This window comes from Mugil cephalus, chromosome 10, assembly GCF_022458985.1.
Source record: "Mugil cephalus isolate CIBA_MC_2020 chromosome 10, CIBA_Mcephalus_1.1, whole genome shotgun sequence".
NCBI classification, from domain to species: Eukaryota; Metazoa; Chordata; class Actinopteri; order Mugiliformes; family Mugilidae; genus Mugil; species Mugil cephalus.
The window spans coordinates 206,706-221,786 of NC_061779.1; the positions used below are offsets into that span (position 1 = coordinate 206,706).

General features: G+C 52.4%; 1 protein-coding gene across 3 annotated transcripts; it reads right to left on the bottom strand.

Moving 5' to 3' along the window:
• Positions 1-1,117: 1,117 nt before the first annotated feature.
• On the bottom strand, positions 1,118-12,278 carry rbl2 (retinoblastoma-like 2 (p130)). 3 transcript variants are annotated; one of them, XM_047597040.1, is made up of 22 exons: positions 11,967-12,278; positions 11,169-11,299; positions 10,883-11,083; positions 10,587-10,651; positions 9,577-9,705; positions 9,074-9,294; positions 8,757-8,821; positions 8,503-8,674; positions 8,244-8,407; positions 7,773-7,885; positions 7,599-7,702; positions 7,397-7,534; positions 7,155-7,319; positions 6,989-7,067; positions 6,533-6,754; positions 6,233-6,429; positions 5,229-5,405; positions 3,914-3,985; positions 3,530-3,620; positions 3,195-3,454; positions 1,658-1,831; positions 1,118-1,581 (listed from the first exon to the last, which is right to left on the bottom strand). In XM_047597040.1, exons 1-22 carry the CDS (start codon positions 12,102-12,104, stop codon positions 1,414-1,416), a joined length of 3,246 nt encoding a protein of 1,081 aa, XP_047452996.1. In that variant the 5' UTR covers positions 12,105-12,278; the 3' UTR covers positions 1,118-1,413. The 3 variants fall into 3 exon arrangements, with proteins under 3 accessions (XP_047452996.1, XP_047452997.1, XP_047452998.1); XM_047597041.1 differs by having other exon boundaries at positions 11,169-11,294; positions 11,967-12,104; XM_047597042.1 differs by lacking the exons at positions 10,587-10,651; positions 10,883-11,083; positions 11,169-11,299 and having other exon boundaries at positions 11,967-12,094.
• Positions 12,279-15,081: the final 2,803 nt, after the last annotated feature.

Genomic DNA, 15,081 nt, shown 5'->3' on the forward strand with positions numbered 1-15,081 from the left:
TAAAATAAATAAATAAATAAGACACATGATTTGAACCAGAGGAGAGACGGGTCAGTGATGCTTTGATTTCAGGATAAGGGCAGTGACTTCTGTGATGGTCGGGAGGGAGACGGACCAGCTACAGGACAGAACAGGTGAGTTACAGGTGAGAGGGAGAGTTGTTGGTGGATTTAAGAGATTTTCTCTATGAAGAACGACATGAGTGATTTGCAGAGGGAGTCGGAGGAGGTGATACGAGTTCAGTGTGAGGTTCTGGCTGAGGAAAGAGCTCTTTGAACTGTAGGATGTTGGTTTCATAGAGATCTTTGTACTGTGAGACGAGTTTTCTTGAAGAGGCGTTTCAGTCCTCTGGCTTTGAGAGGGCGGAGGTGGAGCAGGGGGGAACCGGGGGGGAACCAGGGGTGAACAAGGGGGGAACCAGGGGGGAACCATGGGTGAACCAGGGAGGAACCAGGGGGGAACCAGGGGTGAACCAGGGGGGAACCAGGGGGGAACCATGGGTGAACCAGGGAGGAACCAGGGGGGAACCAGGGAGGAACCAGGGGGTGAACCAGGGGGGAACCATGGGTGAACCAGGGAGGAACCAGGGGGGGAACCAGGGGGGAACCAGGGAAGAACCAGGGGTGAACCAGGGGTGAACCAGGGGGGAACCAGGGGGTGAACAAGGGGTGAACTAGGGGGGAACCAGAGGTGAACCAGGGGGGAACCAGGGGGTGAACCAGGGGGGAACCATGGGTGAACCAGGGAGGAACCAGGGGGGGAACCAGGGGGGAACCAGGGAAGAACCAGGGGGGAACCAGGGGTACCGGAGGAACCAGGGGGGGAACCAGGGGCGGGTGAACAGGGGTAACCAGGGGTGAACCAGGGGGGAACCAGGGGTGAACCAGGGGGGAACCAGGGGGGAACCAGAGGTGAACCAGGGGGGAACCAGGGGGGAACCAGGGGGCACTGAGGAGACTGTGTAGTCTGTGTAGACTGGTTGACCAGATCTTTAGGTGATAGGAAGAGGATGTAGATTAACGCAGAGTCAGAATCGATGGCGCCACCAGTGGACGCTGGAGGAACTGCAGCTCTTCAGCCGGGCAGAGGAGGAACCATGTGACCCAGAAACAGGAAGTGAGTCTTTCAGAAGAAACATTTTCTTTTATTTTAACAAACAAACAGAGAGGAGTAGAAATAAAGGCACTCGTTAAATATTCTTTGTTCTTCTGTACAGATATTTACACATCGTTAAAACCACATTAAAACTATCTAGACACAAGCTGCAGCTTCTTTGTTTCACATTAATATTCATGATAAACGAGAACAAAAATAAACGACCACACGTCATCAGTCATCATGTGTCCACACGTGTCACGAGTCTGCACATCATCAGGAGCCGAGTGTCCCTCCGTCCCTCGTCCTCTGTCCCCGTTAGTGGGACGAGCTGCGGTCGTTGGCGACGTCCTGCAGGCGGCGCAGGAGAGCCGAGTGGTTGTCAGGACAAACTCGTTTGGGAGACGTCTCGTCCTCCAGAGGGAGGCTGCGCTTCCTGGTCGGCGTCTCTCCGGTCCGGATCATGCTGTTGATCTCCTGGAGACGCTGAGGACAGAGGACACAGGGGTCAGAGGACACGGACGACAGAGCAGGACAGTTTGGTGCATGGGCGTGGCCTCACGTGGGCGGGGCTGCTGCTGATGTAGTAGTGCATCTTGTCCCGTGGCGATGGCGGAGAGGGGGCGGAGCCTGTCTTATGAGGAGAGATGTAGATGGAGTGTCTGCTGGACAGAAGCATCCGCCGAGGACACCCTGTCCTCAGGGTGGGGTAGGGGACCAGGGGGGGCGTCTCCAGCTGCAGAGGAAAGACAAGGGGGGACAAGGTGGACAGAGAGGACAGAGAGGAGGACGAGTTAGTGTTAGCTGACGTGTGTTAATGTGTTAATGTGTTGCTGTGTTGATGTGTTGCCATGTGTTGCTGTGTTGCCGCGTGTTGCCGCGTTTTGCCGTGTGTTGACGTGTTGATGCGTTGCTGTGTTGCCGTGTGTTGACATGTTGCCGTGTGTTGATGTGTTGCCGTGTGTTGATGCGTTGCCATGTGTTGACGCGTTGCTGTGTGTTGCCGTGTGTTGCCGTGTGTTGCCGCGTTGCCGTGTGTTGATGTGTTGCCATGTGTTGACGCGTTGCTGTGTGTTGCCGTGTGTTGCCGCGTTGCCGTGTGTTGATGTGTTGCTGCATTGCCGTGTTGCCGTGTGTTGATGTGTTGCCGTGTGTTGCTGTGTGTTGACTCGTGTTGCCGGGTTTGCCGTGTTGCCGCGTGTTGCTGTGTGTTGACTCGTTGCCGTGTGTTGCCGTGTGTTGCCGCGTTGCCGTGTGTTGCCGCGTTGCCGTGTGTTGCCGCGTTGCCGTGTGTTGACGCGTTGCCGTGTTGCTGTGTGTTGACGCGTTGCCGTGTTGCTGTGTGTTGACATGTTGCTGCGTGTTGACGCGTTGCTGTGTGTTGATGCGTTGCCATGTGTTGCCGCGTTGATGTGTTGCCGTGTGTTGACGTGTGTTGCCGTGTGTTAATGTGTTGCCGTGCTGATGTGTTGCCGTGTTGCCGCGTGTTGAGGTGCTGCCGTGTGTTGACGGGTTGCCGTGTGTTGATGTGTTGCTGTGTTGCCGTGTGTTGATGTGTTGCTGTGTTGCCATGTGTTGACGCGTTGCTGTGTGTTGCTGCGTTGCCGTGTGTTGACATGTTGCCGTGTGTTGATGCGTTGCCGTGTTGACACGTTGCCGTGTGTTGACGTGTGTTGCCGTGTGTTAATGTGTTGACGCGTTGCCGTGCTGATGTGTTGCCGTGTGTTGCCGTGTTGCCGTGTGTTGCTGCGTGTTGCCGTGTGTTGATGTGTTGCCGTGTGTTGCCGTGTGTTGCCGTGTGTTGCCGCGTGTTGATGTGTTTTGCTGTGTTGACGTGTTGCCGTGTGGACATGTGTTGCCGTGTTGCCGCGTGTTGACGGGTTGCCGTGTGTTGATGTGTTGCTGTGTTGCCGTGTGTTGACGCGTTGCTGTGTGTTGCTGCGTTGCTGTGTGTTGCCGCGTTGCCGTGTTGCCGTGTGTTGACATGTTGCTGTGTGTTGATGCGTTGCTGTGTGTTGATGCGTTGCCGTGCGTTGCTGCGTGTTGCCGTGTGTTGATGTGTTGCCGTGTGTTGCCGTGTTGCCATCGCGTTGCCGTACCGCTGCAGACGGGGAGCTGGAGCTGGAGCTGGAACTGGGCGAGTATCTCAGAGCGAACGGTCTCATCTGTTTGACGTAGACCTGGTTGTAGAAGTGGATCAGGTCTCCTCGCTCCTCCTCACCTCCCAGGGAGGGCGGGGCCTGGGGGGGGGTCTGGGTCTGGGAGGGCGGGGTCTGGGTGGGGGTAGGGGGGGCGCTGCCTGTGGGGGGGGGTAAGGTGCTGCTGGAGCGAATAGGAACTGGACTGATGTCTCCACCTGCTGGACGGAGGTTAGACAGCATTAGAAGACAGGAGGACAACATGGGGGGGACAGGTGTCCCAGACCTGGTCTTACCTGTGTCCTGACTCTCAGCTGAGCTCAGTTTGCTGGACTCGTCTCCAGAGACACGTGTCCTCATCCGTGAGACCAGGACACTCCTGTAGACCTGAGACACAGACACAGAGACAATAAGAAGACACAGACACAGAGACAATAAAAAGACACAGAGACAGACACAGAGACAGAGACAATAAGAAGACACAGAGACAGACAGAGACAATAAGAAGACACAGAGACAGAGACAATAAGAAGACACAGAGACAATAAGAAGACACAGAGACAGACACAGAGACAATAAGAAGACACAGAGACAGAGACAATAAGAAGACACAGAGACAGAGACAGACACAGAGACAATAAGAAGACACAGAGACAGAGACATATTGAAGCGTCTCTTACGTGGCTGGAGGCCTGAGGCTGAGAACGATAAGACTTCATGATGGTCTGGAAGGATCTGTCCTCTCTGGTCACCTGACAGGGACAGAGGACAGGACGTCATCACAGAGGAGGAGGAGGAGGAGGAGTAAAGGAGGAGTAAAGGAGGAGTAGAGGAGGAGTAGAGGAGGAGGAGGAGGAGTAGGGGAGTGGAGGAGTAAAGGAGGAGTAGAGGAGGAGGAGGAGTAGAGGAGTAGAGGAGTAAAGGAGGAGTAAAGGAGGAGGAGGAGGAGTAGGGGAGTAGAGGAGGAGGAGTAGAGGAGGAGGAGGAGGAGTAGAGGAGGAGGAGTAAAGGAGGAGTAAAGGAGGAGGAGTAGAGGAGGAGGAGTAAAGGAGGAGTAAAGGAGGAGGAGAGGAGGAGGAGTAGAGGAGGAGAGGAGGAGGAGGAGAGGAGGAGTAAAGGAGGAGGAGTAAGACGTAGAGAGATAACGGAGGCGGTCATAGTGGGAGTAGACGAGACTAAAGACGAGTAAAGGAGGAGGAGAGGAGAGAGAGAGAGAGGAGGAGAGGAGAGGAGGAGAGGAGAGAGAAGGAGATAGAAGAGGAGAGAAGAGGAGAGGAGGAGGAGTAAAGGAGAGTAAGAGGAGGAGTAGAGGAGGAGAAGAGAAGGAGGAGAGAGAGTAGAGGAGGAGGAGAGAGGAGAGGAGTAAGGAGAGGAGTAAGGAGGAGTAAAGGAGGAGGAGAGGAGGAGTAAGGAGGAGGGAGAGAAGGAGGAGATAAGGAGGAGTAAGGAGAGTAAAGGAGGAGGAGAGGAGGGAAGAGGAGGAGTAAAGGAGGAGTAAAGGAGGAGAGAGGAGGAGAGGAGGAGGAGAGGAGAGGAGGTAGAGGAGGAGAAGGAGGAGAAGGAGGAGGAGGGAGGAGGGTAGGAGGAGAGGAGGAGGAGAAGGAGGAGTAGAGGAGGAGAGGAGGAGGAGAGGAGAGGAGTAGAGGAGGAGTAGAGGAGGAGTAAAGGAGGAGGAGAGGAGAGGAGTAGAGGAGGAGGAGTAGAGGAGGAGGAGTAAAGGAGGAGGAGTAAAGGAGGAGTAAAGGAGGAGGAGAGGAGGAGGAGTAGAGGAGGAGAGGAGGAGGAGGAGAGGAGGAGAGGAGAGGAGTAGAGGAGGAGGAGTAAAGGAGGAGGAGAGGAGGAGTAAAGGAGGAGGAGTAAAGGAGGAGTAGAGGAGGAGTAAAGGAGGAGGAGTAAAGGAGGAGGAGTAAAGGAGGAGTAGAGGAGGAGTAAAGGAGGAGGAGAGGAGGAGGAGTAGAGGAGGAGGAGTAAAGGAGGAGTAAAGGAGGAGGAGACCTTGGCGGTGACGTAGACCGAACACATGAGGATCTGGTCCAGGTGTCGGTCCTTCATCATGTCGGTGCAGTGAACCAGAGAAAACTCAAAACACGTCCAGATCTTCCTCCTCAGCTCAGAGGACACGTCCAGCTTAGAGCAGAGGTCCCGGAGACGGACACTGGCCAGGTGGTAGACCTGAGACAGGACGAGAGGGTCAGAGACCAGGACCAGGACACCCCAGACCGGACTGGGCCCAGTGAACCCTCAACCCTGACCCGGTCTCTACTGACCCACAACTATCAGCTAGAACATGGACACACGGCTACTAAGAGAACCAATCACAGCTCTGGTTCCATTAAACACTAACGAGGACCAATCACAGCTCTGGTTCCATTAAACACTAACGAGGACCAATCACAGCTCTGGTTCCATTAAACACTAACGAGGACCAATCACAGCTCTGGTTCCATTAAACCACTAACCGAGGACCAATCACAGCTCTGGTTCATTAAACTACTAAGAGAACCAATCACAGCTCTGGTTCCATTAAACACTAACGAGGACCAATCACAGCTCTGGTTCCATTAAACACTAACGAGGACCAATCACAGCTCTGGTTCCATTAAACACTAACGAGGACCAATCACAGCTCTGGTTCCATTAAACACTAACGAGGACCAATCACAGCTCTGGTTCCATTTAAACACTAACGAGGACCAATCACAGCTCTGGTTCCATTAAACACTAACGAGGACCAATCACAGCTCTGGTTACGTTTAAACACTAACGAGGACCAATCACATCTCTGGTAACATTTAAACACTAACGAGGACCAATCACAGCTCTGGTTCCATTAAACACTAACGAGGACCAATCACAGCTCTGGTTCCATTAAACACTAACGAGGACCAATCACAGCCCCTGTAGCTAGGGGCTATGCTAACGCTAACTTAACGCTAACTTAACGCTAACTTAACGCTAACTTAACGCTGCGGCCCCAGTGAGCACGCTCAGACTCGTACCTTCCTGAAGAACAGGGACAGGGAGCCCTTCCTCAGTGGGCGGCTGGAGGCCTTCGTGGCCGTTTTGGCGGCGGCTGATTGAACGGTCAGGGTGCTGGTCAGGGGGTGGGCGGACACCGGCTGCAGGGTCCCGGTCTGTCCGGACACGCTCACCTGGAACGGGATGAAGGTGATGCCTCCGCTCTCATTGGCTATGCCTGCACAGAGGTCAGAGGTCAGCTTGTTTTTCTTAAATAAATGACGGGTCTGAGAACATGTGACGTCTCACACGACCAGAATGAGTGCGTTTCCATCTCTCACCCTGAACAGGAATGGTCACTGTCTGCCCGTTGTTGGCGGTAACCGTGGCGGTTGCCATGGTGACCACAGTCTGGCCGGCCGGGATGGTGGCGGTGACGAGGCCGGTCTTGGTGGGAGCGGCCGTGGACTCGCCGTCCACCGGGTCCACAAAGAGACGGCGGCAGACTGAACCAGTGGGGGGGGTGCTGTACCGGTCCAGGAGGGTGGTGGGGGACGGAGACACTGAAGGGACAGAGGGGGGAGGGGGGGGGCGTCATTCATGTTATTAATGATCTGTCCTCCCTGTGGGTCCAAGGGCAGAACACACGCTTTTGTATTTTATTTATTTATTTATTCTTTAATGTGCATCTAAGCTGAGACCAGGTCACTTCCTGCAGAGCATTAAAGTCTGAGTCTCATTAGTCGTGTGTCCATGTGCAGGACAAGGTCAAAGGTCATGTGATCGTGTGGTCTGACCTTTGACCTCTGGCCTGACTGGGGTCAAGGTGGCGCCTCCGCTCTCATCGCTCTGCTCCAGGTACTGAGGAGGCATCACCTGCAACACAGACACACAGGAGACACCTGACACACCTGCAGGACATGGACAGAGGAGAGGACGTAGGACGGATGAGTCGTCTCTGACCTCCTGACAGGTGGGGACCTGGTCCTTGGACGCGTGCAGACTGTCCCACAGAGGAGAGTCCCTGGTCCAGGCCAGAGTCTCCAGGACCTGCTCCTCCACCTGGTTCAGGTGTTTGACCACGTCCCGATAGAGACCCTGCTCAGAGCGCACCAACACCTCGATCACCTGGAGACACACCTGCCCGTTAGAGCCCCGCCTCCTGCACCTGGGCTGCTGGCCTGTGATTGGCTGATACCTGGTACCTTGTAGAAGTGATACGCTGGGAGCTGGAAGATCCTGATGATGTTGGGGAAGTCTCCAGGAGGACGATACGAGAAGATGACGATCTCCAGACAACAGACGAGGAGAGAGCGGTGGAAGACGTCCTGCTCCAGGATACACTGAGACACACATGACATTATATAATATAATATAATATAAGATAAGATGATATAATATACTCACAGAGAGGTCAGCGTCTCCCAGGATCATCCTCTCCCTCTCGATGATGGACTCCAGGATGCGGTAGTACAGCGCCTCCGCCAGGCGGAAATACTTCACTGCTATATCTGTGAGGAGACACTGGGTTCAGGCTCGGAGCAGGTCTCTGTCCTGGTGGGTCGGGGGCCGTGTTCCTACCTTTGCCCATCCCTCTGCTGTCCTCAGTGCTGTCCTCATGGTGCTGGGAGAAGATGTCAAACATGTCCTTCAGGCGCCTGCTGATGACATCACTGGGGTCCCTGGCGCAGGCCCTGCAGGGAAGCGCTTTATGACATCACACATGACCAGTCCTGCTTTCAATGGTCTCAGTGGTCCTGTCCTTAGGGGACTGGTTCTACCTGGGACCTGGCACCTACTCTGCTCCCTAACATCTGTCCTTCCTAGACCAGGTTTACGCCAGGACCAGGTTTACGTCAGGACCAGGTTTACGCCAGGACCAGGTTTACGTCAGGACCAGGTTTATGTCAGGACCTCAGTGGTACCAGGACCAGGGTTCAGCTCATTTATGGTGAATTATTACTTTACTAATCCTAGACGGGTTAAGATCAGAGACCACCTCCCACATTAATCCACATTAAACTGGTCCCCTCTAGAGAACAGGAGACAAACCTGAGCGTCTCCGTTAGCTTAGCGCTCGGTCCCTGTTTGGTCCCTGACAACAAGGTGTGGAGACGTCCAACGCTCTTCATGGCGGACGAGAGTGGAGACGCCAGGCTGGTGTCCTGGATGTACCTCCTCCCGGTCAGAGGGGTGGACACCTTCAGAGCCGAGGCCTGAAGAGGAGACGGAGGCTGGTTAAATGGCTGGAGGAGGAGGAGGAGGAGGAGGAGGAGGAGGAGGAGGAGTGGGGGGGGGTCTGAGGTCTGACCGTGAGTTTGCTGTGAAGCCTGAAGGGGGCGCTGTCCTGGTTCTCCACGGCCTCACACAGACAGGGCCCCGGGGTCCCGATGTCCTCACTCGCCCCCTCCCCAGTGAAGATCCTCTCGTCCAGACCGCCGGTGGACAGGACGTGTTCCTCATAGAGACGACTGAGGGACAAGCTGAGGACAGAGAGGAGTCCGTCCTTTAATAATAAACCAGTCTCTAGTCCGTGACCCGTCCATTGTCTCGTTCTCTACTCACAAGCTGTCTCCAAAGTTCATGGGGTCCAGGAAGCCGGTCAGACTGTCCTCCTTCCCTCGGAGGATCTGTGGAGAGGACAAGGACACAGACAGGACGTTTAGTTTGGGACTCTCTGAAGACAGAGCGCCCCCCAGTGGACACATCAGGAACAGCAGCACTGAAGTCATCGTCTTCTATTGGTTTATAAATTCGTCTATGTCCCAGTCCACAGAGACACATCGGTCATAGGTCATTACACTAGAACGGTCCTGGATCTGGTCTGAATGAGTTGGACCTCCCTGGTCCACATCTGGGACATGGCTGGAGACGTGTCTCACCCTCTTGTGGAAGAGTTTCTTGATGAAGGGTTTCCAGAAGTGCTCTTTGACTCCTTTGGCCTCCAGCACCAGACCGTCATGTAGCTCACACAGATGCTCCATGAAGCAGGACGGGCCTGGGGACGGGCCTGGGGACAGGCCTGGGGACGGGCCCGGGGACAGGACGGAGGACAGCACAGGGGACGGCCGGAAGTCCTTACTGCTGAAGTCTTCTGGGAGACCTGCAGGATGGGGACAGACAGAGGAGGACAGTAGTGAGGACGGATCATTACAGAATAGAATAGAACAGAACAGAATAGAACAGAATAGAATGGAATAGAACAGAATAGAACAGAATAGAATGGAATAGAATGGAATAGAATGGCCTGTGTCACTGTCAATGTGCAGGTACATTAAAAAAATAAAACAGAAATAAAAGGTAAATGTTCTAAACTATTCTACAGAACATAAACACGTTGTTAGAGTAGATGTAGAAACAGTGAATGTAGGAGGAGGATTCGAACCCTTGAAGTTGGGGTTGAGCAGCTCTTTCCTGGCGTTGCACAGCAGAGCGTTGGTGAAGACCAGGTCCAGGGCACAAAGCAGGAGGTGGTACGAGTTCACCAGGTCATCACTGATCATGGGGAAGTTCCCTGGACCAGACCAAGACCAGACAGAGTTAGGACGAGGAACCGGTCTGAACAGACTCCTACATCACAAATATTAGCCTTCAAAAGATACACGATATATACACAACTACATGTACATTCATTCATTCATTCATTCATTCATTCATTCATTCATCAGCCTCTCCACTCATATGAACTCCAGTCAGGTCCGTTCTTAGTCTCCAGGGTTTAATGTGACGTCTCTAACAGCTCCAGCTCTTCCTGAAGGTTTTCCTCAGGATTAGGAGCTTCCCAAACTGGTCCCACTAAGTTGAGAGCATAGAAACTGTCCAGAATGTCTTCAGGGTTCCTCTGACTGGAACTAAGGGACCAAGTCCAACTCCTGAACAACCAGCCCCCCCCATAACCCCCCCTCCAAACTCCACCCTTGGCCCAGTGCAGTCAGACCAGCAGCGTTCTCCTGGGAACCTCCAGACCCAGACTGGTCCATCAGGTTTCCAGATGTCCCTCCAGAGAACGTCTCCACTGCTCTAGAGTCCAGTGGAGCTGCATCCCACGCTCTGCATCCCACGCTCTGCATCCCACGCTCTGCATCCCACGCTCTGCATCCCACGCTCTGCATCCCACGCTCTGCATCCCACACTCTGCATCCCACACTCTGTAGTGATATTGGTGATGTTTGGCTGGGATGCAGCTGCTGGGCCATGGAAATACCCCCCTCCCTGCATTTTTAGTAGAGACTGGACTTGTCGCTCAGGTGGCATTCAAACAGAGTTCCTGCAGAATTTCTACAGAGTTCTTACAGAGTTCCTGCAGAGTTCTTACAGAGTTCCTGCAGAGTTCCTGCAGAGTTCCTGCAGAGTTCTTACAGAGTTCCTGCAGAGTCCTTACAGAGTTCCTGTTACCTTTAGCCTGCAGGAATAAAACCCAGCAGAAGTTGAAGAGCTCGGTCACGGTGCAGGGATGGCGTCTGCAAGAAAACAAAAAACGTCACGTTTTGAAATTCATCAACTTCAGCAGCAGCCGGACAAGTCAGGGGGGTCAGGGGGTGAGGGGGTGAGGGAGGTGAGGGGTGTCGGGGGGAGGGGGGTGAGGGGGGTGAGGGAGGTGGGGTCGGGGGGTTCAGGTGGGAGGTGGGGTCGGGGGGTCGGGGAGGTGAGGTGGGTCAGGGGGTCAGGGAGGTGGGGTCGGGGGGTCCTACCTCTGCTTGCGGCTGCGGTGGACCCGGGCCGGCTCCTCTGACGGGGGCTTGAAGATGGACCTGAAGATGGGGACGTACTTCTTGAAGATGACGGCCGACACAGTGAAAGTTCTCTCCAGACGGTCGGTGCTGAGGCGGAACTCCTGCGGCTGGTTGGTCATGTCCTGCCACTTCTTCATCTTCCTGAAGAACTCGATGAGACTTGGGGGGGATGGAGGGGGGGGGCAGGTCAGTACTTCATGTGGAGTCCAGGACCAGATGCTGATGAGCAGATGAACTAACAAACCTCATTTGTGAGCAGCGCAGGATCCGGGTCAGAGAGACGTAGTTGCCCTCGGTGGAGCCCTGACCCACCGTGGGCACCGAGGACCTGCAGGCAACGTAGAGGGCGCAGGCCAACCAGTGGAGCACACTGCCCTGCGCACAAGACGGCAGGCGTTAGACACACCTGCTCTCCGGGGTCCAGGTTAGAGTCCAGGTCTCTGGGGTCCAGGTCTCTGGGGTCCAGGTCTCTGGGGTCCAGGTCTCCGGGGTCCAGGTCTCTAGGGTCCAGGTCTCTGGGGTCTAGGTCTGAGTCCAGGTTAGAGTCCAGGTCTCCGGGGTCCAGCTATGAACACTAATCTAGTCTCTAGGGAAGTTATTCTAATCTAAACACTGGTCAGATGATTAGGTAGTCCAGATCATTTTAGTCCAGATCACTAGGTAGACTAGTCCAGATCATTTAAAATCCAGATCACTTAGCAGACTAGTCCAGATCACTAAGTAGAATAGTCCAGATCATTTAAGTCCAGATCATTTAACTCCAGATTAGACTACTAGAACAAAATATCTATATATATCCAATATGTTGATGGAGCTGTTCGCAGTAAGATTATCTTAGCTTGCTAGCTGTTAGCATTAGGAGGCTAACATGTAAACTATATATTCGTCATATTGATGGAGCTGTTAGCTCAACTAGCTCTTAGCATTAGCAGAGTAACATGTTGACGGATGTGTTAGCTGTTAGTCCTTAGCTTAGCTTGCTAGCTAGGTGTCGGGGTGGGCGGGGGACTAGTAAATAAAAGCAGACCGGGTCCGGTCTCACCTCCAGAGTGAAGCTCCTGCTGATCTTCTCGTAAACCTTCCACGCCTCGGTACTCGCCTCCTCGTCCATGTTCAAGGCTCGGCACAGATCCTCAAACCCGTTCCGGGCTTTTTGCAAGAAGTCATCCTCGTCGCTCATTTTTAAAACTTCCCGGACAAACTTAGCGAATGAATGCGGCCTTAGAGGCTCCAGAGACCGGCAGGGACCGGCGGAGACGCCGTTAGACCAGATATCAGACTTATTCCGGGGCTGTGCGCACTGCCGCTAGACACCGAGGCCATTTAAATGTCCTCTGACAGATACGATGAAGAGACGCTGCTGACGTACGCTAGCGGCCAACCGGGTTCTAACGTCACTACTGTGCGTACGTCCGTTAGTGAATCGCTCCGCCCACTAAACGTGCGTAGCGGAGCAGGTGTGGGCGGGGCGAGCTCAGACAGAATACTACTACTACAACTTCCTGTTTTTGTTTTGACAGCCGAAGGTCCGTCTGAAAAACTCTTCCATTTAGAATTAAAAAACAAAGAATCACTAAAACGTCGTGAAAACTGATTTATACTTTGAAATAAAATCAAGTGCACAATTCGGCTCTGATTAATTTTTCTTCCCTGGTTTAATAAATGCTTCACAGACGCCAAATGTTACAATTTAACACTAAAACTGGATTAAAGTTGGTTATCAGTTTGATCCACCATAGGTACGGAATTACAAGCAGTCACTAAATAACAATGTTAATTACAAAAAATGTCTCTCACCAATGTATTAAAAATTGTTCCAGGCATTTGCAAAGACGGGTTATCAAATTATTCACTTTAATTAATAATGTGCGAAGGGTCCAGATCGTCCAGGTCGGGCTGGATCAAAACAAAGCTGAGATGTAGACAGCAGCTGGTGAAGACTCTGAAGTCTTTAGAACCATAACTGTCAGCTGGATTGTTCTAGCAGGTGGTACGTGTCCATGCGGCTTAATAACCATCTCCTGTTTTTTCTCCATCCAAGTGAATCATGTCATCAACACCTTGTTCTTTAAAGCTGAAATGTGAAGAAGAAGAAGTTGAACCAGGAAATGTAGAAATAAAGAGTTTATGCATTCATATTTTAAAATAAAGTGTAAACTACAAACACTGTATTCAGTGACCTGTATTTACATAAATAAGAAGAAGAACCACAGCAGCCAGGTTCTGTCCTCCTGGTGGTTCGGTTCTCCAGTAGAACAGGAGGTAGAACAGGAGGTAGAGCCTTCAGCTACCAGGGCCCTCTCCCGGAGAACCAGGTCCCAGTTTGGGTCTCTGGGTCTCTCTAGGTCTAGGCCAACGGTGTCAAACATATCTAAGTACTGGCACAAAAATTAGTCATTAACGCACATTTTCAGTAAAACTGGAACCTATTGGAATTTTTTCCAATGTGGTCGCGGTGATGTGATCAATCATAAACAGAACACAACACTGAGATCCAGAACTACACAGCAGATGGCAGCAATATGTCCAAATTACTCATTTAAAGGGATAATTAATTAAATGTAAGCATTTGTTTGGCCCCTGAACTAAAATGAGTCTTACCCCCTTGGTGTAGGCTGCTGGAGCACTTCCCATCATGCACCTGTCCATGTATTCATGTTTTGAATTGCAGTTTGTCCTGGTGCTAACTGATGGGATCAGGAATGTTGTTGTGGAGCAGAGGTCAGATCCAGGTCTGATCACCTCAGTGCTGCAGGACGAGTCTCCTCAGTGCGTCTCCGTCTCCGGCTGCAGGTCAGATCCAGAATAAAGTGAGATGATGAAGCTCTGATGAAGCCAGCACAGCAGCATTTCCTGCAGGATGAGAACGGTGCATGTGCAACATCCTCTCCACCTTCTACTGCAGCACCAGAGTAATCTGCCCAAACCTCATCAGAGACTGGACACATCCACATCATGGTCAGGTCTGTGGCCTCTGGCAGGATGATGTGCAGGAGAAGAGTTTAACACCTGTAGTATCACTGTAACAGAGAGAAGGACGTGTCTCTGATCAGATCAGAGTCTCGGTTTATTGTCACTGAACAGCAGCACGATGAAATTAAAAGCTTCTGTAGCTGCTGTAGTTGTGCTCCTGTGTACGTTTTGTGTGAACTGTGTGTTTGTGTAGTTACATGGTTTCTGGTGGGGAGGGGTAGTACAGTTTAGTGCTTGAGTTGTGTTGATTCATGTAAGAGTTGCAGTATTTATTTTCAACTGTGCGGTAGCAGATAGTCCTGTTGTTATAAGTCTGATTTGTCAGCGTCTGTGTGGTGCAGATCTACACTGACACTGGCTCTGGGTGGAAGTGTTATGTTTGTGTGTAGCACTCGTCTGTATGTGGTGATTCTTTGTGTTGCGCTGGTCTGAGGCCTGTTGGTTTGTGACATTTAGTTGTAGCTTGTGGTGTGTGTGGTCTTGTTTACTTCTCTCACTCTGTTAACGTGCAGCGTTTCCTCTAAAAACACCCACATTTAAACTAAAAGAATAAAAAGCACCTGTGTTAATAAACACAGAGACAAACGACATCATCATCTCTTCAAGATTCATTTGTTTCTGACATTACTCATGTTTCTTTAACCTGGATTCACCAGGTTTATATTAAGACTCTAACACCTTTCTGCTTCCTGCAGGAAGCTTCTAATACTGTGTGTGTGTGTGTGTGTGTGTGTGTGTGTGTGTGTCTGTGTCTGTGTGTGTGTGTGTGTCTGTGTGTGTGTGTGTGTGTGTGTGTCTGTGTGTCTGTGTGTGTGTGTGTGTGTGTGTGTGGTTAGAGTCAACAGGAAGGAGACCACCATTAACCTTCGCCACAGTCTTGGCGCCACAGTCCAACACCTGGACCTGAGCGAAGGAACCGGGCTGAACCCAAACCAGAGGAAACTCAACACGGTTCAAAGCCTTTTCCTGATCCAATGAGATCAGCTCCAATAGATGTAATGGACCATGGACCTGCTGGGGACGCTGGACGGACCCCCCCCCCCCCCCTCATAGCGTCCCTCAGGGCTTAGACAGGATCTCATAGTCCAAACAGAGAAGGGAGCCGGGTCCAGTCGGTCCAGTCGGTCCAGTCGGGTCTGTGGTGAGTCCATCTGTCCCTGGGCTGTGGAGGCCTCACTCCTGAG